The sequence below is a fragment of the Poecilia latipinna genome, unplaced genomic scaffold (genome assembly GCF_001443285.1).
Source record: "Poecilia latipinna isolate Pla-1442-1.1 unplaced genomic scaffold, P_latipinna-1.0 Scaffold654, whole genome shotgun sequence".
Taxonomy (NCBI): Eukaryota; Metazoa; Chordata; class Actinopteri; order Cyprinodontiformes; family Poeciliidae; genus Poecilia; species Poecilia latipinna.
The window spans coordinates 12,344-37,544 of NW_015113270.1; the positions used below are offsets into that span (position 1 = coordinate 12,344).

At 38.4% G+C, this 25,201-nt stretch overlaps 1 protein-coding gene and 1 long non-coding RNA gene across 2 annotated transcripts; one reads left to right on the plus strand and one right to left on the minus strand.

Moving 5' to 3' along the window:
* The first annotated feature begins 443 nt into the window (after window positions 1-443).
* syngap1b (synaptic Ras GTPase activating protein 1b) lies at window positions 444-24,390 on the plus strand. The gene is made up of 6 exons (XM_015043866.1): window positions 444-912; window positions 1,611-1,784; window positions 2,505-2,716; window positions 9,167-9,239; window positions 12,312-12,373; window positions 23,124-24,390. The coding sequence occupies exons 1-6, from the start codon at window positions 505-507 to the stop codon at window positions 23,239-23,241; spliced, it is 1,047 nt and encodes a 348-aa protein (XP_014899352.1). The 5' UTR covers window positions 444-504; the 3' UTR covers window positions 23,242-24,390.
* On the minus strand, window positions 15,453-19,739 carry LOC106954398 (uncharacterized). The gene is made up of 2 exons (XR_001426356.1): window positions 18,079-19,739; window positions 15,453-16,058 (listed from the first exon to the last, which is right to left on the minus strand). It is a non-coding gene; the product is annotated as an uncharacterized LOC106954398 (long non-coding RNA).
* Window positions 24,391-25,201: the final 811 nt, after the last annotated feature.

A 25,201-nucleotide genomic window follows, 5' to 3' on the forward strand; every position in this document is an offset into this window, starting at 1 on the left:
TGACTAAAGTGCTCAGTTAAATTTGAGTCCTTCAGTGCAAAAACACAAATTGTTGTCAAGTATTTTTATTCTAGTTTCTACTGCAAGTATCTTTGTACATTTGAAATAAGACTAAACTAACTTACATGCAAGTTTTCAGCAAGAAATATGAACTTTTTTATGTCAAAGATTCCTAAATATTGATGAAAACGTACTTGTTGCATTTTCAGATTATTTCACTTATTACATGAAAGAAATAATCTGCCAACGCAACAAGTACTTTTTCATCAATATTAAGGAATTATTTACTTGAAACAAGTTCATATTTCTTGCTGACAAGTTGCATGTAAGTTAGTTTTGCCTTATTTCAAGTCTACTAAGATTCTTGAACTAGAAACTAGAATAAAAATACTTTGCAACAATTTGTGTTTTTGCAGTGTTAAAATAAGTAGGTTGCAAAAGTATAAAAATAGTTTGCGGTGCACTTGTTTTCTTTCCAAGGATAACCTCCAACAGCAACATGAAATGATGGGAATGGCCTCCCAGACTGGAACGTCTCACTCCTCCCTGGCCACCACTCCTCCCTCTACCGTTCAACCTATGCGGCAGAGCTCTGTCGCTCCGCCCCCCAGCCAGCGCGTCAAGTCCCAGACTTCCCACCAGCTATCCGTCAGTGCGGCGGCCGCGCCTGCCGCCTCTGGTAAAAGCCGTCCGCAGAGCGGGAACCTCCTCCAGTCTCCAGAGTCCGGCTACGGCGGCAGGCAGCACGGGTCCCGGCAGCTATCAGTCAAAGACAACACTGCCCCGGGTCTTCCCCACCAGCAGAGCTCTGTCAGGGAAAGCGGGAGTCCACAAGGGACCACCAGTCAGAGCACTCAGCAGTCACCACAGCAGTCTCAACAGCACCTTTTAAAACCCACCATGAGTAAACAGGTAACTCCTGCACACTGCCTATGTCTCATCTTCTCCGGGTCATCATGACATCATCACAGCTGTCTCTGGAGGATGTCTATGCATGGTTTTTATATAATAATTATAGACACTTTGAATAATTTCCTAGTGGTTATGAAAACAATTTCCAACCACTTCAGAGTTTTTTCTGAATTTAGAAGTTATTTTTTTATGCATTACATTTATGTAATTTTGTATTTTGCTTGAGTTCTGTAAAGTACTTTGAATTGCCTCAGCATACACTGCAAAAACACAAATCTTACCAAGTATTTTTGATCTGTTTTATAGTGCAGATATTTTACTTGAAATAAGACAAAGCTTACAAGCAACTCTTCGGCAAGATATAGAAGCTTGTTTTTAATCAATCAATTCTTAATATAGATGAAAAATTACTAGCTTCACTGGTCGGTTATTTCACTTATAGCAAGGCAGTTTTCCCATGTTACAAGTGAAACAGTCTGCCAGTAGAACTCGACTTTTTTATCAATATTAAGGACTTATTGACTTAAGCTCCTATATCTTGCTGAAAAGTTAGTTGCAAGTTTTGTCTTATTTCAAGTGTTCTAAGGTATTTGCACTAGAGCCTAGATAAAAATACTTGTGTTTTTTTGCAGTGATACATGTGAAAAGCCTTTCTGTGCCTTCTTGTCCCATAGTAAGCCTTTCTCCTGTCTTCCCAGGGCTCCCAGTCACCTACCACCCTCAATCCCCCGACCCCAGCGAACGAGCGAACCGTGGCCTGGGTCTCCAACATGCCTCACCTGTCGGCCGACATCGAAAGTTCACGAATTGACCGAGAGGATTTCAAGCTGAAGGAGTATTCAAAAAGCATGGATGAGTCGCGCATGGACAGGGTAGGCGTCATTTTAACACCACTGGTTCTTTTCCTGAACCAAATGAAGACAATATCAACACTGTCAAGAGACACAATATAAACACAACTGAGCCCAAGTTGTAGATGTTGTTGACTAATTTAATTAACAATTACGAACAACATGTAGCCATAGATCCTCATATATTACTAAAGAAAGATTTTTTTGTAGAAGCTGAATGGGTTTAATAACACTTTGCATGAATCTGATGTTTTAATAACCTAAACAACACATTAGAAATCATAAATATCTTTGTTGTAGAGGTTACATGTTTATTTAGTCAATGATTTAGCAGAAAAAAGTGTTCATGATTTGAAAACATAGCTTATCTTCTTGATATACAGTTTCATTTAATTGTGATGAATTAATTATATGCCCTGCAATGAACTCAGTTTAAATTATTAATCAAATCCCACCACTGTAGTTTTACATTCCATAAACTGTATTTCTACAAAGTCTTGACTTTTCTCACTTTATTTTATATGTTGCTTCCGAGGAGCAAGATTTTTGGTTTCGAGTTTTTATTCCATCTTTTATTACTTTTTCACTCTGGTTCAGTTGAGTCTGACTGCATGCAAGAAACAAACTGCAAACAAATTTAAGGTGGTTCAAAACTACACAATGTGTTTGCATTTATTTGCCCATTTGAGCCCTGTTACCTCCAAACATGTCAAACTAAGCTGTTTCCTGTCGCCGCCTCAGGTCAAAGAGTACGAGGAGGAAATCAACTCTCTGAAGGAGCGTCTGCTGATGTCTCACAGAAAGCTGGAGGAGTACGAGAGGAGGCTCCTAATGCAGGAGCAGCAGACCAATAAGATCCTCCTCCAGTACCAAAACCGTCTGGAGGACAGCGAGAGGAGGCTACGACAACAGCAAGTGGAGAAAGACTCCCAAATTAAAGGAATAATTAACAGGTAACTGGAGGCTGTTTTTGGGATGGAGGGCAAAAGACGGCTCTGTGGTCTTTCATAGGCAGATGTGGGGAGCATTTAGTGACAGAAGACATAATTTACCCCTGACAGGTGGTAAAAGTGGCAAATTCTCTAAATGCCAGATTGCTAAACATAATTAAAAGTATTCTAATCTGAGAAGTGTGTAAACGTAGAGGGCTTCCACCATACAACATAACTAACAAGTTAAATCATAAACCTGGAGAAGTACTAACAGAATATTCTAATGTATTTCCTAAAGAACAAACTACTCTTTCTTTTTACCAGATATCTTGCTCTGTGTAGTGCAGTGTGGGAAACCTTTCAGATTTATTAAATCGTGTTAGGCAGGGAACTTTACATCGACAAGGACACCAGTATCTCAACTGAAGTGAGATACTTTCACATGGAGAGCAGAAATCTCTGTCTTGTTAAATAAGTACAAAGGTTATGTTGCCCTGATTGTTTTCAAAGCTGAAAAAAATAGTATTTGATTTACCACTTAGGAATTGCTCCGGTAAATCTGTTGTCAGATCCTCACGATGCGGTTTGTTCTTTGTTACAGCATCGTATTTAGCAAACTGCAGAGATCTGGAGCTGAGCCTTAATTTATTGGGTGATTTTGTGAAATATCAATGAGGCCAGTCTGTGAGAGCAGCTCTTAGTTGTTATTGATCTCCAGCAAATTAAGTGGTTCATGAGTAAGAAGTGGAATATCGATCGCTTCTCAGCTGTGTTCAGGCATGAAACCAAAACAGTTCCTGCGTTTTAGGATTTAATGTGAGGCTGCACATTAGCAGTGATTTATTGTGGGAAAGGTTTAGCCAAAAAGAAAACTCTGCCATATTTTCACATCTTGTGATAGTCATCTTGTGGTCTGCAACTGAAGGGTAGATATCTGTGACAGAGAATATTGCCACTTCTAATCCACTCCAGGAAAGAAGACTCGGAATGAAGACAGGGAGTCCCGCTGGCCCGTTAAGGAAAACGCATCTGTAACGCTCTAACTGAGCTTATAAAAGAACCTTAAACCATCCTCCCTCATCCCGTGCTGTTGCACCCACCAGCAGCCATTTTTTTATGCTCCTTTACTGAATTTTGGAATCATATCGGATAATTCCACCTAGTTTTCCAATATTCCAGAGGATTTCCCAGTAAAAGCACAAAAGGAATGACAATTTAATAACTCCAAAGGGGGAAAAACTGCACTTTTTAAATGATTGTTATGGACTTTACTGCACAGGACTCTGGAAGACCGTGGTTTGATATTAGCTCTTCCATTCCTGACGAAGGTGAACGCTGTTCACTGAAGGACTGCTGATGTTTCTCTCTGCAGAAGAAACATGGGGACTAATACCTCTCTCCTTTTTTGTATACATAGTATGAGGAGGACAGAACATCACAGACAAAACTTGAATCAATATGCTGTGAAGATTCGGGCAGAAAGGCATAGAGGAACTATGAGAACATTAGAGAATAATCACCTGGGTTATCTCCCTCTGGAGTATACAAGTGAATACTGACTTTATCAAGGCATACTTGTACCTTGACCTACTTTGACCTTGGGATGAATTAAGTAGCAGATCTGGATGCTTCCGAGTCAGTTTCTACTCACAGACCACTGAGCCAGACCGTGCATTGCAGGACTTGTGCATCATCTGGACACATTAGGAATGTGAATGCACATAAGAGCAATGCAGACAGAGTGCATGGATGCCAAGAAGCAACGTCTCAGGCCATCCTGCTGGGTTGACTGGACTCCAGAATCTAAGTGAATGAACAAGTGCAAGCATAGCCTTATGTTCTGTTTCCTCCTCAGTTGACTTTTACATTCAGCTGACACCTTATGGCAGATTATTTATGGTAGAAATGCAAGTTCAGGACTAATATGACTCCTGGGTTGGCTTGCAAAAATCTTGTCTTTCCCTGCAGGACTAAAATCAGTCTGCATTGTTTTTTCTTTCAGAGAAGCCTTAATGCTCTGTGCGTGAACTTCACTTTTAGCTCAGAGTATCTGTCAATAGACCAGGCCTGGTCTCAGCAGTCTTAATTTAAACCAAAGCCAAATGCTACAGGAATAGTTTGGATTTTTGTTTGAGCAAGGTTCTGTGAAGAGGTTATGAGTTGTTAGTATCTTCTATCGTACTACAGCAGCATGGATGAGGAGAAGAAGTTGAAACTATAAAGTAGCAGCCAGACTAAAGCAGATTTCTGACATCTTAAAGCATCTTCAACCTGTACTCATGGATTTGCGCAAACCTTAGTTCAACACAACAGCAAAATGCTAAAATGATTGACATGTTTTTCCCTATTTAAATTAAAAAAATATTCCTCACCAGAGCAGGGAGGAAAACAAACCACTGCTGCCAGTGAACACCAGATAACAAAGCGTGAATGAAAACATGACAAGTTCCTCATTTCCACCACTTGCTTTGCACTTCTGCTGTAGTTCACTACAAAAAGTCTGACAGGTGGGTTTTCAAGCAAAGTGTCATAATTACCAGCTATTTTTGCATTGTTTTGGTGTGGAGTGCTTTACATACTTTCTTCATCTACTTGTTTTCTGAGTCAAAAACAAGGAAATCGCATATTCTTTATGTGACTTAATGTGCCAGACTTTGAGATCTCTTACATGATGACTTGGATAAACACAAATTGAAAAAGCAGTCTATAATTTTTTACAGTTATGTTTTTGATAGTTTCAGTTTGTCATATTTACTCAAAGTAAAGCTCTTTTACGCTGATGTTTTAAAAAATGGGGAAACTCTAATGCAATCCAGATGGCCAAATTATTATTTTTTTCAATAAAATTTGCCTAAACTGCTAGGAAATATTTGAGAGTAAATTTGTTCTATGGTAGAAAACAATTTTATGTTCATTGTAAAACTGGGAAGGCTAAAGAATCTTAGTTTTGATCCAAGATGAGTTTATTTAAGGAGATTCCTGCTAAAGGTAAGAAATGGCCCAACCTCTTAACAAAACCCTGCATCCAAAAGACAAAAAAAATAATCCAAACTATTCCTTTAAATTTCAAGGTATGCTAGTTTAAATCTACTGAATCCACTTTACCTGTAGCATATGTATTTATAAATATGTATTCTTTTGTTTTTAGGTTTAATATCTCTTTAGTTGGCTACACGTTTTATCACTGTATTAAAATTATAAATATACATTACATTATTTATCTTTCTCAAGCTGTTTGCTTTCAGTTGAAGAGATGGAGCGATGCAACGAAGAGAATCAAATCTATGGTCTGTATTGCACCTATTATAGTAATAATCTATTTTTTAAGATAATCCATATCATATTAAACACAATGATGCAAGAGCCATAGCAGTAATGGTATATATAGATATATACAGAGTAAAAGTATATGACAGTGAGATATTTTAACTTTGCAATAGCTAAGCTTTTAGCCGGAGAAGCGCAATAACCCATACAATATGTCCAGATGTGCTGTTTGTGCAAATGCACATGCAGGACTCTGATATATTGTATGCATTTTCTGTACATAAAGAAACAGTGACTACCTGCCAAACTCTTCTACCAGGTGCCATCCATGGTATCTGAATAAAGACCTGGAGTACTGTAAGGTGCAAAATGCCACAGAGGCAACATGACAACCATGACGCAACTTTATGACAAAATGCTAGTTCTGCAAAGTGTGAACTTAAGTACTTTAAATTATTTTTTGTTGTTGTTGTTTTTTTGGTTTATTCTGTACAGTTTGTGACTTTTTTTGCTTCTTAATTGAAAGCCTGGAATGAATATTATTTATTATTGAAAGCAAACATGACTTTCTTTTTCTCTGTATGATTTTGCTGTAAATGCTCGGTATGACTTTTTGACCTGCAGTCTGTCATTGGTGGTGTCCAGTGACATGGTGATCAGAATAGATGTTTGAGAAAGTTAGTCAGTACTGTCATTGAACTTATGCAGTCTTATTATTATTATTATTATTATTATTATTATTATTATTATTATTATTATTATTATTATTATTGTTTTAGAAACCACATTGCACTCATTGGTAAGAACAGTTATGCAGCTGGAAGGAATGGCCTAATTTGGACATAAATTGTCACCTATTCAGTAGGAGTGCACCGATTGCAGTTTTCTGGACGATCACTGATCTTTTGAAAGTTTCTGATCTTGGCCGATATTGAATTTTTTTTTTTTTTATGTCTGAAAATTCGCTGAATACAGCAATAAAGTCGTTAGGTTGGCAACAGTGGGGTGATGTTGTGAACCACAGCAAAAGCAGACAGGAGCAGATTTACTGACCTTTGCAAAGGTAGATAAAATTGGTTTCTCATGTCAGTATCGGCAAATCGCAGATCACCTAAAGTCAAGGAAATTTATTGGTGCACCACTACTATTCAGTCAGCTTATGAGTGTGTCATTGGTTCAGTGTCAAGGAGCTGGCATGTCTTCGAAGGAAACTAGAGAGCGCAAGTTTTGTTTTTAGCTTTAGCTTATTGGAGTAGCATTTTCCACCTGAATGAAAGGTAAACATTCATCCATGTTCTTATCCAGTTATGGCTGTATAACATTAGCAGAATATGTGCCAGCTCCTTGCGAACTGATTCATTAACATACCCATTGCTGGTCTGCATGTGGTCCATACTCACAAGTCCAAATCAACCCATTCCTTATAGATGTTCATGTCAGTGAGCGTTCTTTTCTTTTTGTTTCAGAGTTATAGGTAACTTTCTGGTGTCCATATATCTGCCTCTCTTTAGTAGCAAGAATATATTGATAGGCTGTATAGATTGTACTACAGCATATCTGATGTTTTAATCTTGCAAATTAATTCACAGTGGTAATGTGTGTGTGTGTGTGTGTGTGTGTGGGTGGGTGGGTGTGTGCTTGTGTGTGACTGACATGGCTCATAGCAACAGCCAAGGGTTTGTTTCTCAGTCTTTTTTAAAATTTGCAACAGATCTGTATAAAGTAGCTGCAAATATCGAATATTTCTTGTTCTAGAATGAACACCAGTTTGTTGGATGAAAGGCAGATTTTCAATCAAAGAGTTGAAGCTTCTGTTGCACATGTTGGAAATGAAAAACCCAGTGTATCTGCAGCTGCTTTTTGAACCAGCTCTGTCGTTTCGTTGACTTCACATCTTCTACACTTTTGTCTCCTGCCTTTTTTCTCTGTAGCACAATATTCAGACATTGTGACCTCATGTTTGGTAGATGCATTGTTTTTATTTTTGACTAAATGTACGACTTGACCTCAAAAGCACACTACTTGAACTGGATTTTTTTGTGACATATCACCCACACAAATCATTGTCTGCCTTTTGAAGTCATGTCGAATCTTAATGCTGTATAACCATGTTCCATTCCATTGTTCTCTGGGACGGTGCAAATATTTCTGTCTGTGCTGATGGTTTACCTATTCTCTTCTTCTTTTGTAAAATATCTCTCAACTCTGTACATTGTTCATGGAATAAAACATCCAAACACTTCTGTTTGAAACTTTACCTGTGGATTTTCATTCTTTATTGTCAAACCTGTCCTCTGTGTTCTCAATTAAATCATATGAATGTGATGAAAGGCTTTGATGATTAAACCCTGATTTGATTAATTAAAAACTAATTAATATTAATTGCAGAACTGACCTCTTTATTCACTATTATGAAGACCTAATTTAACACTAATTTCTTTGTAATGGTAAATATGAAGACGTTTGCTGTTGTGAGAGCGAAATGAAGCCTTGAGAAGCAAAAGTCTTTATTTATTCTTGGCACTCATCACCAAGCAACAGCGTTTCAGCCAGTTAGTTATAAGACAGATATGTGTGAGAAATATCATTGGATGGCTGTCTGGAGTAAATCCCTGGCTCATGGACAATCACAGGAGCTGGGAAACATGCACGGCCCGCTGGCTCATGAAAACTGCAGCGACGTTTTCACTCATATCAGTGAGATGAGGCTTTGAAATGATTAGTCAAAGGATTTTCTACCCGTGACTTGGTCAGTTTCTGTTACATAAGATGGGACAATTCCCTAGGGATAATTGGGTTTTGTTCACCTCACTGGAAACCAGGCCTAATTTTCCACAGTTGGCCTCGAATTGCACTTTGTAAACACCTTAAATTGGACAGAAACACTTTGATAAACCCCATGGGGGTGGGAAGAGAAAATGGCTCCATGGGATGAAAATTGGCTCCTGAGCATGGTTTGGGTGACTGCTGCTCTGCTCTTATTGGCAGCTTCAAAGGTGTTCAGCTTATCAGGTGTTGGGGATCAGATATGAGATGCAGGTGACCAGGAACTTTGTCATGGTAGTTTTGTTGAGTCCGAAGTTGGAGATGCACCTGCTCAACATCTTGTTAAGCTTGAATTCCTAATGCTCCCTCTCTTTTTGCCCCCCTCTCCACCCTCTGTCTCCCTCTCTCCTGTCCTCTCTCTTTCTCTCTGCTTCCAAGACTCATGGCTGTGGAGGATGAAATAAGGGGAGGAGCCATTTACGAGCCAAAAACCAGGATTTTCGCTGATCAGGTCTGTGAGATGGCTTCTCTCGTCGAGTCCGTACGTTGGCCCGTGTTTTCCCCCTTTCTGCTTTTCCTGTTCTCTTCCTCCCCTTGCTGTTGCTATGACCTGGTCTGCTGTGTGTGTGTGCGTGTGTGTGTGTGTGTGTGTGTGTGTGTGTGTGGTCCCTCTTCTGACTGGATTGCCCTGTCCCTGACCTGTCCTTTATGTTTGGGTTTGAATGGCATCCGTCTGCAAGCAAAACGAGAAGCTTTGACGATGAAAGACTGTTACTGTTTGCATTCCTCAGAGCTATGGAAAGTCTGTCTGTGTCTGTGGTGGTGTTGCCGGATCCGCAGCTCTTTTTGAGCAGGTCTGGGTTCAGAACCGCCTGAAATTAGGTGATGCAGAACCCGGGGGTTAAATGAAAGCTAACTGTGCAGCGTGGTCACGATCCTGAGGCGGCTGTGTCTTCAGGAGCTTCGTCACTGCGATGCTTCATGGTCTCGGGCCCCCTCCTTCTCTTACGCTGTCAGATTGTACCAGGCTCCTTTAGTGCATGAGTCATTCTGTAAATATAGTAAGTCCATGTTAGCATAACGACTCACGTAATGTTCTGCCGTCATGTTGCTAAGAAAAATACAAGAAATCAGAGTAATTGTTCCTTCATTGACGTCTGCATCTCTTCATCATGGAAGAAAAAAAGTAAAAAAATCAGTAACACTAAAAATAATATAACATTAATGTCCACATATTGTAAATATTAAAATTATGATTGCTATTTATGCATCTTGAATTTCTGTTTACACTTGTATTTAAAATTTGGAGACACTTTTAGGGTTTGGGGCATTTTATGGTTCTTACATCCTGTTTCTGTTTTAAAGTTCATCTTATTTCCACTGTTATATTGTAACATTATCCTGTTAAAAGACACCTACAGACAGTCCCACTTTAAAATATCAGTATTTATTAAACAAAGATAATGAAAGCAAATGAAAAAGGAGAAATCTAAACTTTATTTATTAAGGGGAAAGGCCTATCCAAGCTGATGTGTATGGAAAACAAAACCAGAACGTGCAAGCTAGGACCAAAACCAAAGGATGCAGCTGAAAATTTTAACTTTTTCAGGTGAACCTTAATTCAGGTTAATTCAAATCAATATAATTAATTATGGTTATGAAGTTAGCATTAAATCAAACTGTGGTCAAGTTTTTTGTTTGAATGTTGCAGGATAAACGTACGTTGGTGGAAAAGGTTCAGGTCCAAATGCATTCTGGATGATAAATTAAAAATCTAGAGATGATCTGTAATGTTTCTCATGAGCCTTTCTGCTTTAGCATGTCCTAATGTGAACACTTCTGTCTTTCTTTGGACATATTTTCAAAGTTAACTCACTTAAAGGCTGGGGAGAAAAAAATCAAAGGAAATCCTCAGGGGAGATCTCCATTAGTTTCCCTTCAAAGCAGCAGAAATCAAAAAGTTCGTTAAGTATGCCATGAGAACAGAGGATTCATCTGAACAAAGAGCTTTATTACACATTTATAACTACAATATTAGAGCATTTCAGTTGAATGTGATTCAACAGGACGAAGTACAGTCAGCTTCTGCACTTTGTCCAAACTATATTTTTTTTTTAATAAATGTATTTGTAGATTTTCATTAAATCCTAGAGTGAGAATAAAGTGGATTTTGTGTAGAAGTAGAGATTATGATTCTGTTAAGTGGGAATCAATAAAGATATGACCTCAGAATGAGTTTTATTAAAATAATAGGTGTTAAATGTTAATTATCTAAATAAAAAAGAACCTTTGACACAAGTTTTCTTAATTTATAAATTATTTGTGATTAGTAGTTATTCAATGAAGATTCCTCATCTGGATGAAGATCCTCAGTGGTACTCTTATGTTATTGGATTTTATTTACCATTTCCAATGGATCAATATAAGATTAAACATTGACAATCGATTACTAAATGTCTTGCAATTTTTAAAAGTGGCTCAGTTAAATAATTTATTGCAATAGGAGAGCTATAATAGAGCAGGAAACAAAGAAACAGAGAACATAAGTTAGATGAATTTACCGTAAATAAACCTGTGCCTAGGGTGGCCTCTAGTGGCACAAATTAAAAAATGCATCCAATTGAATATTTTAAATGCAATACAAGAAGTTACTACTTTACAGCCACTGTTTTGTTTGTTACTTTTTGACTGTTTTAATAACATGTTAGTGCAACAATATAAATATTTTATGGTATGCTACTAATAAATACTACAATAGGTAAATTCAGTATAGATAACTTTTGAATTGCATTTTTTAGGCAGTATTTAAATATTTCTATTTAAAAATGGTTTGCTTAGTGGGAAAACGGTTCTGTCACATTTGATTATGATTATACTTTAGCTCTTCCTCTCATTGTCGCATCGTTTATGAGTGTCTGAATCGTTGTGTGTCCAAGGTAGTTACGTTTTGAAACAATTGTTGCTGATCTGTTTGTGATTTTACATAATTCAGCGATGTAAATATCTTCTGGGTTTTTAATCTGTATTTATCTCTCTGTAGAGTTGATGCATGATTGAAATAAGCATGTTGTTCAAGCTGTATTTTTCCCTTTCTGAACCAGGGAATGTTCCAGATTCAGCAGTGAAGCCAGTTAATCAGCCGTTATCACATCCAGATGTCGTTTTGGAGTTGCACGATTTAACACCTTTTTGTTTTCTTATTGCTTGACTTCTGCTAATGATGAGCTGCATGGCATGCTGCTGGAAGGCTTTCAGGTTGCTAAGCATCTGAAATTGTTTGGTGTTTTTGCAATCATGTTCTGTATCTGTATGTAAATGTGCTTCAGGAAGGATTTTATATGTATATTTACGTTCTTGTTTTCTGTTCACTTTGTGTTGTATTGTATGTGTTATGTTTTGGTGGCTGTTGTGTTTCTCCTCGGCCCTCACTGCCCTTCTGAATCCTTTCGTCTTGTACACCAGCTTTCCCTCCTGATTTTGGCTCCCTCCTCCCACCTCTTACTTTTAGCCTTCCTTTTCTTTCCTCTCCTCTTCTTTCCTCTCCTTTCCTCCTATGTTGATGAGATACGGTGATTTCTCTTAGGGGAGGCGTCAGTCCATCCTAGTGCAGCCCCGACTTGCGCCTGTCCCACCCCGAGTACCCAGGTAATAACCCAAACCGCCAAACTTTCACTCCATCCATAACTGCTGCCTCTTTTCCACTTCTACTGTTTTCTTTGTGTGCATCCCTGTGCATAAGCAGCACCTTGTAAAATCCACCACAGGTCAACACACTTTATTTCCCCTTTCATCTTCACTGCAAAACACAAAGAGGTCTATCACGGAATATTTGCACACATGCATTTTCAAATAATAAAATATGTGATGATAGAAAAAAAGTCTCAAAAGCTAAAGTCCAAATAGAAACATTAAAGTTCTTTTCATGAAACTTAACAGTTTCTTACCAGCTTTTAAAAAACAGAGAAATTGTTAAGTAAAGGACAAAAGGAAAAATATTAGACCCTCAATATTTGTTGGAGCTTCAGTCCCATTCTTTCAAACATTAACTCTGGTATTTTTAATCAATTTAACCAAAGAAATTCAATGACATGGTCTGTCTTTGTTTCAGACTAATTTCAACAGAAAGCCTAAATATTAAAAAAAATAATTGAACAAATAAGAACAAAAGGAGAAAACAGGGAGATCCAAGAGCTTTCACCGATTGGCAGCCGAGACATGGAACCAACAAGCAACAAATAAATCTATCAGTAATAAAAACGGAGGGAAGAATAAAGAAGAAGTTGGCTCATCAAAAATCTCATCTCGGTGTGTAACAAGAACACAGAGAAAAAAATTGAAAATGTGAGAATAAAATAAAAATCCTGAAAATGAGAAAACTTAAAAGAAAACTTATGGTGGACAAACTTAATAAGAAACATATGATATAAAGGAAAATAAGACTACAATAAAAAAAATTCCAGCATGTTATGGGAGTCATCTTCAAATTTTTATTGAGTTAGGTAGAGTTTTGTTTTCCAAGCAGGAAGCTACTTTTCCTCTGCTTCTAAATAATGTGTTGCATTCTTTCTCTGACAGACCTCTAGTAACACTTCACTTGACTGACCTCAGAATTAACTATTTATGTTTGTATTTATATGTTGAGAAAATCAGACAAGCAAGTTTCTACAAAAATGTGGTAAATATTTGGTCTGAACTATGTAATGTATACTTTATACTATATATTACTATGCTAATAATCAGCAATCTATATAGGCCTTTATTTTTGTGTTTTGCTATTAAAATATTAACTGTCAATAAATATTAAATATCCATTCAAGGGGTATTAAGATTATCATGCATTAAGTAGCTACATGTTTCAGCTAAATTGCAGACATGAAGTTTCTTTTAAGAATGTAAATGGAGAAAGAGTATAGCAAGCCAGGCGGAGCTGAATTGTTTTGTGGATCTAGAGAAAGGACATGAGAAGACAGAAGAGGAAGTCAGAAATATGTGAGGGTAGGCAGCTGTGAGGGGTGAATTTGGGGATAGATAAGGGATCAGCTCTGAGAATTACTTCATGACAAAGAAGTTCAGGAACACTGGAATGGTTTAACTGAGAAAATAGTCTCAAAATTTTCTTTTGGAGTGACTAAAGTGAATTGGAGAAGGATGAGTTTGGCCCAAAAGCCAGATTAGGTCACATTGGGGGCATTTATCCCTCTGGGTCTGGGTCTTTCCCTCATGTAGAAGAGTTTTAATTGCTCTTATCTTGAAGAACAATGGTGGGATAGAGGATGAAGCAGATAGACAGACTGAGGTTTTTGTCTGCAGTAATGTGAACTTATATCCACTCTTACAAGTGGATATCAGTGAACATTACTTATATCCACATGCTGGAAAAAAAACAGGTAGCTGAAAGTAGGATACAAGGAGGGAGCTGGAAGTAGTGACATCTTGTACATATCAGATGGATTATTATTCCATTATTAAGTTATTCTGCCATGTTTCATGGCGAATTGTCTGATTTTGAGGTTTGGTCACAGCCACATACTTTGATGTAGCAAAAAACATTTTGATAACTTTTGATAACCATCCATGGATGGACGGATGGAAGGATGGATGGAAACTCAGGTTTAGCAGTTTGCAAAGGAAGTTAGAAAGACAAGAGATGGTTGAGACATGTGCAGAAGAGAGTTAGTGAATATATTAGACAAAGAATGATGAAGAAGGAGCTGCCATGGAGGAAGAAAAGAGGAAGACTATAGACAAATATCATAGAGAAGACAAACATGCAGAGGGTTTTTGTGTCTGAGATACAGCACAGTTTTTTTTTTCTTCTATGGTTTTTACAAATTAAAAAAACATTATTCATTTGGTATGAATTGTAAAGAGTGTTTGACAAATACAATAAAAATGAATTTGAAAGAAAAACAAAACCAAATGCACACAGGCACTTGTTTTGTGGCTCCACGAACTTCAGTACAGATTTGTGAGCAAGACATGTGAAATTAAATGTTAATATTTTAGGCGTTTTTTTCTTGCCCAAAATGGAGCTTTTAAAACATTCCCATTCTTGTCAGTGAATCTGTCTGTAAGTTATTAAAATTCCTATATTGCTTCTCTTTTAGCTGTAGCTTATGTCCTGAAATACCATGTTTTGGTTGGTTTTCTTTTAGTTATCATGCTTTCCTATACACACATGCATACATTTGCCTTCAGGGTGCATCCGCCTCCTCTACACCCCAGCATCTCCATCACCCCCACACCCTCTGATAAACACTGGGAATTATGTGAAATCTCCGTATCTGTCCCAATCCTTCCCCAAAGAACACTGATTACTGTGCACATGTTTTCTGTGTTTTCTGTGTCTTTCAGTGAGTTTGTGTTCGAATATTTATGTGTTTTGTGTTTGTGTCCAGCACCTAATTGTGTTTGGTTGGTTGTTGATGTAAGCCAGCTGTTACTGTGTCAGACGATGTCCAACACTCATTCTGTATTTTGATGTTCGATTCTTTTGCTGTGAAGTTAGAGTTTTTTAACCAGAAAGCTTGTTGCTCCAAGGCAAAGAGTTTTAAGTCTTATTAGTGATGAAGCCCAGAAATACAACAGGTTTTAATTTCAAACATTGGGGTGAGAAAGATTGAACACTTTTCTTTAAATATCCTCCTTCCAAATTGGAGTAGACAGAGGTGATGTGTAAGATATGTTTTTTTCTTTTTTGTGCACACTTGTGTCCTTACATAAACCCTAACATTTCAGGGCTCCACTAAATGTGCTGTGTTTCTGTCTCCAGTACTGAAAAGCTCATTACTTTTAAACAGAAAGACCACAACACTCTAATTAAATGCATTATGTAGTTAAACACCACAGCCACAAAGAGCCAAGCAAGTTTGGTAAGTTAAAAAGGATGTCAGTCAACATTTTGCCATGCGTTTGTTCACCTGCTTGATCTCTGGGTTTAATAGACATGTGTATCATTCTACACATGGGTATTAAACTACACTGTTGGTTGTGTTTGAGTAACTGGACAGTTGTCACTCAGGTTGTGTTACTGGCATCCTATTACTGTTTATAGCACCAGTTAGCAAAGTGTTTTCATTCATTTGGTTCTGATTGAGAAGAGAAAAGGCCTGGTAGTTCACATTAAAAGAAATTGGGGGGCAGACTTAATCTTTTTTGTTGTTTTTTTTTCTCATGTTTTTAAGCAAAACAGAAACCCTTCCACTCACAGCGATCACAACCACGAGATTAAAAATTATCTGCTGATAATTTGCTTTTAATCTTTTATTTTTTTCTACTGGATGCAAGCTGTTTCCCTTCCTTTCTGTCTCTTTTACAGCACTTCATTCCACTTGCATTACAATAATTCATGTCTCTTTTATGTAACATAAAATGATTTCATGCATGCAGGTTTTCAGGGGCTTGGTAAAGAGATTTCCAAACAAATCCATGCCAGACAATTTCAAGATGTACCAGCAAACTGTTAGATGAAGAAATAGGAGTGTTTGAAGTGGAGGAGGGATTAGATTTATTATTTAGTATCCTAACTGATGAGTAGTTTTTTGAACCATCACAGGTTGAAGAAACTGAAGTTTTGACCTGATCATAAAGCTAACAGGTTGTCATATTGGGGCTGGTTCCATCCTTACATGATTTGCTTAACTGAGATCAGCTAATATACTTTCAACAATGATGAAAGTACATCAGCTTCAACTTTAGCTTCAAGCAGTGCCTGCTGAGGTCCCCTTTTGAAGTGGGCACTGGACCATTATCCACCAAATCCAGCAAGTAAAGATGAAGTCCCTCAAACCAAAAACCGTCTCCCCTCTGGCAGACAGGCTTTTTTCCAATCAATGAGTCTGACTTTTTACCAGCAGTGCCAATCATTCTCCTACTCCAGAGCCAAATGTCACTGAGTAGGGGACCTAAAACACCACTCCTCTTCTTTGTGTAGTACTAAGCATTCTCTGAATTAACAAAAGCAATCTGCTTGAGAAAACTTCCATATACGCCTCAATTTTCCTTGCAAAGTTAGAAGCTAGTCTAGTGTTTCATGGCCATTTTGAGATCTGCATTGAAGCTCTTGAATCTAAAATGTGAATATAAGTTAGATGAACTTTTCATTTCCTCACAACAAACTTTAACTTGGAGGCTGAGAATGAGGATTTCCTCAAAGTTAAAGTACGCAGCCCCTTTGCTTTATAAGAGGAGCCACTAGGATCTCTGCTATCTTTTTGTCCTTTCCACCACCAGGATATTTTAACTACCTTGAATACCTAAGTGCCAGCGACAGCCGCGTTGATGTTTTAAGACTAAAGATGTATCGGTCTAGTCAAGGTCAATATTATCTTTCTACATTTAAAGTACTGTTGGAAAAGCACAACTTCCGTCAGCGGATGATGCTTGAGGCAGACCAAAAGGCTTTTTTCTTTTCACATTTGAGTTTTTCATTTCCCATTATCTGCCAGTGCTGTCCAGCTTCTTTTGAAGCTGCACAAGCCTTGCTTCAAAATTTAATAGGGGGCTTAGCCTGGTGCTCATCTTTACATTAGGTATATAACACCAAGTTTAGGTATTAGAAATAAACAGCATTATCAGCATTAGCATCCATTAAAAAGGAATGGCATCCTATAACATTGGCCACTCATGCTTCACATCTGTCACATTCTGATAACAGAATATCCTTCTCAAGATTGGAGTTAGATGGAATGAAATCTCTCCAAGACATTTTAAGTTCATCTTGGCTGTATGCTTTGACACACTGCATCTCTCCAGATGATCCATTTCCTCGACCCGAAGGTAAAGGGAAATCACTTTCTTGACCACAGTAGAAAGTCAATGAGTTGGGAAATTGTAATTAAGCTGTTCCCTGTTAGCTGCTGACTATGTAAGAGTGGCTCCCAGGTGTAGTCTAGCCACACTTAAGAATGTGGTTCCTCGATCTATACTCAGTGATATTGCTGCTGTCCGCTCAAACTTCTGCACAAGCTTAACCCAAAGGAAGGACCTTCATGTATCTAATTCTAGTTTAAGCAACATGACATAAGACCCCATGCTCTCTGTACTGGTCCTATAATTTGGCCCAGGTATTCTTAACCCAGACATTGACTGGACTGGTAGTTATTGTGAATGGTATTGAACTGCACTTAATCTTTCTTGACATCTAAAATTTGCCACTGTAGCAAAACTGCCCCTGGTAGGGTATCTTATGTTGATTTTCTCATAGCCCTCTTATGGCAAAACTTTTACTGGTTTGCTGAGATACTGAGATCCTCAGGGCTAACAACAACTCAACAGAACTCCACTTCAAACAACTCAAACTCCCTCTTTCAGGCCCGTGTAAGGAGTGACCTCACCCTGATGTTTTTCACTTGCTAGAAAAGGGTAAGCCTTAAAGTTCCCATGAAATGTATACCAAAGTTGAGTCTGCTCACGCAGCCCCTCTTTAGACATGCTTTCCATCAGTCTGACAGCAGCTGAATGTGTGCATGTCATGCCTGAATGAAAACCTTTCTGTCTTTCCTTTAGGTCATACCATGATAATTTTACATGTCATATCTGACATGTAAAGACGCTTCAGGGGAAAACAAACTGAAAAATTAGCCTAGAATAATGATGTCAAATTTAACCAATTAATTTCTCCATCATAATAATTATTTAAAGTTATTAAGCATTTTTCCAAAAATGCCTGAGCCAAATGAATGGGAGCAATAATGTTAAATGGTCTGTTTCATATTTAACCCAAAAAGCAGGGTAAACACTGCAACCACTCAAAATGCACCAAAAGATGATATTTTCCAAAAGATGATATTTTCCTGGAGCTGACAGTAATTGTCTTTGACATTTTGTACTGCCACTTTAACAAATGTTAAAATTGTTACATTGAGTTGTCTGGGAAGCGCAAAACATAAATTAGAGATGTTTTTTTTTTTTTTTGCAGTGTAATATATTAGTCTTGTCAAACTCTGCTCAGTGCAGTAGTGAATTAGGCATTCAAACCTCGAGTTGGACTTTGGCTAAACTTTCTTTTAGACCAAGTTTAGCTCTAGTCATAGTCAGCAAACAATTTGTCAGAGACAGTTTTGATAATTACCAGAACTGTTCCAGAGCATTAGATGAGGGAGAGCAAGACGTTTACCAATTAAAAGCAGTTTCATGGGAACTTTAATATGATTTTTTTAAAAGGCATTGTGTCTTCTTAAGGTTTTAAGCTACTTGGTGAATCCATGCAGCAGCGCTGTCAGCTGTAGTTTGGCTCTGTTTGGTCTTTATAGTAATTTTTGGGATTTTATGCTTTTATGCTTCTTAAATCTGGTGCTGGCATCAATGTGGCTTGCATGTTTACAAGTATAAGCTAAGCCTTTAGTATTTTAGTACAATTAAGATGTTTTTTTAATTATTATTCTGTAGTGATTAAGTTTTCCAGGTCATGTAAGAACATGTAGATGATATTTAGTGGATTTTGCTCTTCGGTATGGGAACCTCCTGGCTTTGCCTGATGCCCGTCACACGACAAACACTCCTCACTTCTCATCCCAGGAGAATCAGGACCTTTTGGCCGTGAAGAATTTTAATTCCCCTTCATCTCCTCTTTCTCTGTGTCCCTTTTCCTGTGCTGCCATTTCTATTGGTGTTCGTCATGCATCGACCTCGTAACTCATTTGGCTCTTTCTCTCCTCTCTCTGTGTCTCCTCCTCTGATCCCTAATCATTTCTTTTTACTTTATGATTCCCTCTTGGTTTCTGCTTTGATCACCACTTTTACATGTCTCCATTTCCACCAACTCTTACTCCGTTTAAATGTTGACATTTCACCACTTCAAATCACAAACTTTCTTTCTTTTTTCTCTTCCCATTTTTGTCTGATTGATCCTGCTTTTCTCCTCCGGCTCTTAATATTATTTTCTCAACTTGACTTAATTGGACATATCCTTATAATCCATCATCCCTTCCATCGTTCATTGAATGGCATTTCTCCTACGACCATTTCTCCCTGCTCCCACTCCTCTTTTCCTTCCCCTCTCTCTCTATCTCGCTAGGAGGACCAGCTTTCCTCCCTGGGTTCAGCAGACCCCGGTGTGAAAACTGATGGTGGAGGGGGAGGAGGAGGAGGAGGAGGAGGAGAACAAGGAGGAGCGGTTACCAACGATCAAGGCCCCACAGTCTCTTCCTCTGGCATTTTCTCCAACACATCGCCCCACAATGGAGTCCTCCCCCAAATTGTAGACCTTCCCTCCTCACCCACCCCTGATTCACAACTTAGTCAGAATGAAGAGCTCCGTGGCAATCTAAAGACAACTTCACAGGCAACTGGAACCACAGCAACGGCAACTACGGGAATCGCAGATTAAAGGGGGGAGTAGGTCAAACACAACAGCGAGGAGCCAAATCAGAGAGAGATGGCACAAAGGACAAAACTGTCCCCCCTACTCCTGTTTTGTTTCCATTTTATACAAAAAAAAAAGACTTTCTTGAAAACATACATGTGTCCTTATGACCCGGGCAAGAGAGAGAAGAACACTGTGAGGGAGAGAAATAATAATCACCCTGTATAATGCATAACACATTAACACTAAGGGCTCTTCAATGGACTTGCTGCTCACATGGAGCTTTAAATAGTCTTGGTCTTGCAGGACAAGATCACGATACTTTGCACCTACTTTGAGTCTGTCACACAAAGCAACCTGCTGTTTGAATCCATCGCCTCTCTTTGACTCCATCACATAAGGATTGAGCACTAAACTCTTGCACCCCAAAGACTTCAGAGTAGCCTTTAAAAAAGGAAGCAGTACAAGCTGTAAACCCATGGACCAGCAGTGCCTTTTAAAAGTATTCATACTCCTTAAACCTTTTTCCATTTCATTTCGTCACAACAATAGACTTAAATGTGTTTTTCCTGGAATTTTATGTGACCAACACAAATTTGTGCATAACTGTGAAGTTTTTTTTTAATATTTCAGATCAATTTGTAGACAAGTCCCAGAGTTTAGCAGAGTCATTTTTAGCTGCACTTACAGCTGCAAGCCTGGTGGAACATCTCAACCAGCTTTGCACATCTAGAGATTAAGATTGTTGAGAACATCTGTGAACATCAGCTTTTAAGTCTTGTCACAATTTCCTAGAGTCTGGACTTTGACTAGACCATCCAACACATGACTATGGCTTTCCATTCATGCTCTGGCAGTATGTTGAGGGTCACTGTCCTGCTGGACGATGAACCCCGATGCATGTAGCCCAAGATCAAATTTAGTCTGGCCAGATCCAAAATGTTTTCTGAGACCTTTTCATGGCTTCTGTCAGTTAAGTTCTTCTTGTCTCTCCTCCATAAAGACCAGATTTGTGAACTGCATGACTAAGAGCTATCTTGTCGACAGACTATTCTACCTGAGCTCTGAAGCTCCTCCAGAGTCACCATGGTGCTCTCGGCTGCCTCTGATTAATGCTTCCTTGCCTGACCTGACATTTTAGATGGACGTCCATGTCTTGTGTCATCCTCTCTCCACCTCCAGAAGTCGGACTAAAGACTCCTCTGTGAGACGTTCAAAGCTTTGGACGTTACTTTATAACCTAAACTTCTCCAGAACTTCCTCACTGACCTTCCTGCTGGGTTCACCATGCTGAAGACTTCACAGCAAATCTGGATTTATCCTGAGATTAAACTGCACACAGATGGAGCCTACTTATTATGTAACTTTTAAACGTAATTAGTTTGGTTTGACTTTATTTAGGGGCATCATCGTAAAGGGTATGAATACAAATGCTTTACTTTTTAGAAATGTTACTTTGGTTTTAATGTTTTAAAACCACAAATCTCCAGTTTCCTTAAATCTCTACTTTGTGTTGGTTTATCACATAAAATCCCTGTGCATTGACTTTTGTGGTTGTAGCATGAGAAAATGTAAAAAAAGTGCAAGGAGTATGAATATGTTTGCAAGGTACTAAAGGCGCATCGCTATCCTGAACAGCCAGCCTGCAGTCTTTCACGGGAGAGACGCGGTGATGAGCTCTGGCTTTTTTCCTAGTGCCTTTGAGAGTTTTTCAACAGGGTTTAACTACAGATGTGCACATGGGCATCCACCTTAGCTTTGTTAGAAGGAGACTTAAATGATGTGCTGAGAGGGTCATGCTCTAGGATCTGAGTTACAGAAAAACACTTTGGGAAACTTTTGTTTTGCTTTCTTCAACCTAAGGGACTACTTGTTTCCGGAATGAGCTCGTGCATTTTTTCTCTTCTCAATCTCAGAACTGATACATGACAAACTGGTGCTAAACAGAAACAAATGGTGCCATTTTACCAAGTGAGCTGTCTGTGTGTCTGCCATACCACTGCCTCGCTGTCTCCCCCTCCCCCTGCAACATGTTCTTGATGTGCCTCTGTCTCTGTTCTCTGCATCCTGTTCTGCTCCAATGTCTGATGGGGTTGTTTTCCCCCCTCTCTAGAAGTGCACTATTTCAATATCTGGTTGAATTTAAGGTCACCAAAAGCAGCTTCTTAATTTAGGATAGAAAAATGAGCAAGTTATTTAATTTCATGTTACAGTAAAAGCTCATTTAATTCACTTTGAGTGACAGCAATCGAACTTCTCCTCAAACTGCTTCTTTAAGTGCAGATAAACACAAGTGATGTTAATGGTTGTTCAGTGGAATGTATTAAATAATATTTTTCCATATAATAGATAATTTATAACTATATAGATTGTCTTAGATTAGCCATTAAGTGCCTGAGATCAATGTGCTTAGACGAGCTCAACCAAAGGGTTGATTTGTTTCAAAGTATTATATTGCACCCACATTTTTAAAAAAAAGATTTTAAAATGTTCTTATTTTGATCAGATGTGTTTATTTAAAAGAGAATCTGACGTTTATTAGAATAACTTGACATGATTTTGAGAATAAATGTTGTGTCGTGTGTGTAAAATGCCTAAAAACACTGCTGTTGGAAGTGTTTCTAACATGCATTCATATTCATTTTCATTTTGAACTGTCTGTTGTAAGATTTGTGTGTTTTCCCAGTCTGCTTCACATTCTGTTTAAATGTGGCGTGTGATCCGAGAGGAGGTCAGAGTAATTAGTTTAGATTCATCCTAAAACCAGTGAATGTTGAACCAAAACGTAAACACACTAGCAGTCTTAACGCAGGGACACGTAGGGCTACTTCCTCCTTTCAGTGTGAAATCTACCTGTGTGATGAATAATCCTGGATTAACATTGCTGTGAAAATACCTCAGTGACTCAGGTAAACAAGCAGTTGCCTCAGAGCTGAATGCTAACACACACACTCAAATAATTAAAAACAGGATGAGTCCAGCTTTGGAGAGACTGCCGCTCGATATCTATGCTTTAACAGCACCTGATCAAGCACCTCTGCCCCGTTTCTTCTCTCTCTGTGTCTCCCCTTGTTTTTCTCCCCCTTCTAGCCACTCTCAAAGCTTCATGGAGGACAATGTGGAACCTAATTGGCTGATGCACCATCGGCAGTCTTCGGGGTGGCATGGCCAAATGTCCAGAGCCCTCTCTCGTGACGCGATTGGCTGACAAAGGGAGAACTTGGGCCGTTGGTCCTATTCTCTTGTCTCTAGGGATGGTGCAATCCCCCAGCGGACCATGTAAGGAAATGCTGGGATTTCTTTCTTTTTTTTTTCACTTTACTTGGGCCCTCTCTCTCTCTGATTTGACAAAGGGATTGAAAATAATGTGTTTGACACCTCATTGTTGGATCCATTTTTCACCTACTTAAGGTGGGCTGGACATACTTTGGTGTTTGTAAGCCTGCCGAGCATGCAAAGAACAGCTATGCAGTCTGATCAATCAGCAGAACGGAGGAACACAGGCCAAGGACAGCGTGGTTCTCAAAGTAAGAGAGAGAGACCTAAAGTGTATTTCAAAGGTGCTTGACTTCTCTTGTTATTTCAGTCCAAGCTGACTCATATTTAAACCTTTCATTTCCCTCTCCTTAGCTCTATCATTACAAATTTTGAGTCTTTTTTCTTGATTTTTGACAGACTTTATATTTTAGCTTTTCCTCTTTTTCGGAGTTTGATTTTAAAAGGAAACTAAATATGCACAGCCTATTTCAAAAACTGCTGAGGAACAAAAAATCTTGCTTCAAAGACGACTTTGGAAAAACTGGACAGAATGTTATTTATATTTCTATAACGGATTACTCTTATTATAGTATTTAAAGGAAAAAGAAACTCTTTATCAGACACCTTCTGGAGGAGATATTTATTTCTTGATAAAAATCCGATGGAGCGATCCATTTTATATGAACCGAGTTTTCATACTGAGACAATCTGATGGAGAACAAAGTTGCTCTAAAGCACTGAAGGGACGAACTTGTGTTCTACCTACTCCCCCTATACGACAGTTTGCACGTTGCTGTGACCAGCCTGCTCTTTATTTTTGGGTATTAATATTTAAAAAAATATTATAGAAAGACACGTCAGCGGATGTTTTCTGTCCAACAATCGCCGAGGAGCTCTCCATTTATGGACGATTTGAAAAGCCGTTGGATGCGGACGTTTGCTTCACGCTGACTGTGTATTGTGTAGAGTTTGACCAGAGCAGGGGGGATGAACTTGTTGTTTTCATTGTGGCCATATTTCCAGTCGAATTGCTGTAAAACTACTCATTTATTTCTGCAGCTGGACTCCGCTGACACCAGTCTGACCTGAATAAAAAAAATCCCTGCCATTTCTGCCTGACATGAGAACAGAGAGAGATATGTTAGAGGTCCTGCTGAAACGAGTGAATGTGTTTGTAAATACATAAATGTATAAATGTGCGTATGTGTTGGCTAAATCTTGTGTACATATTGGACATGTGTGTGTATATATGGTATGTCTGTGTGTATATAGTTTGTTTGTACATGCAGAGTGTACAGTTATTTTTTTCCTCTAATGTTTCTCTCTCTTTGTATGACTAGGTCTTCTCAAGTTCCAAACACCGAGGCATGAAAAGGTTTTTACACGTAATACTGACAGCTATCAGAGGCACTTTTTACACGCAGACTTAGAATATCAGCCAGGTCTGTCACTTCTAGCTACGTTCTCGAATAAGAAGCTACTCACATAATCTTAAGCTTGCACTCATTTTCTGACCAACTTAAAAAGCTTTTTTAGATAAGATTTGGGTGAGCAAGCATTGTTTGTACATATTATGGTCAAACCGAAACCATTTTTTTTTTTTTTTCATTTGCATTTATTTAAAATGTTCTCAACTTTGCTTTGAGTTCTATCACTTTTGGTTTCTATGATATATGTTTGAGGGTGGTTGTCATTCATAGGTATATATTTAATCTGACAACCCTTATATATGTTTCTTGAAATTTTGCTCCCCAAATCCTGCGCTCATGGAACCGTTTTATGCAGGCAAATCCGTCCATGAAAGCATACCGTTATTACTTAAAACTGCTTGTTTTTGTATAGGTCCTAACTAAATAAGTGTGCCTCCTCCATATACTCTTACTAACCATAGATCCATTATCTCTGCTGGT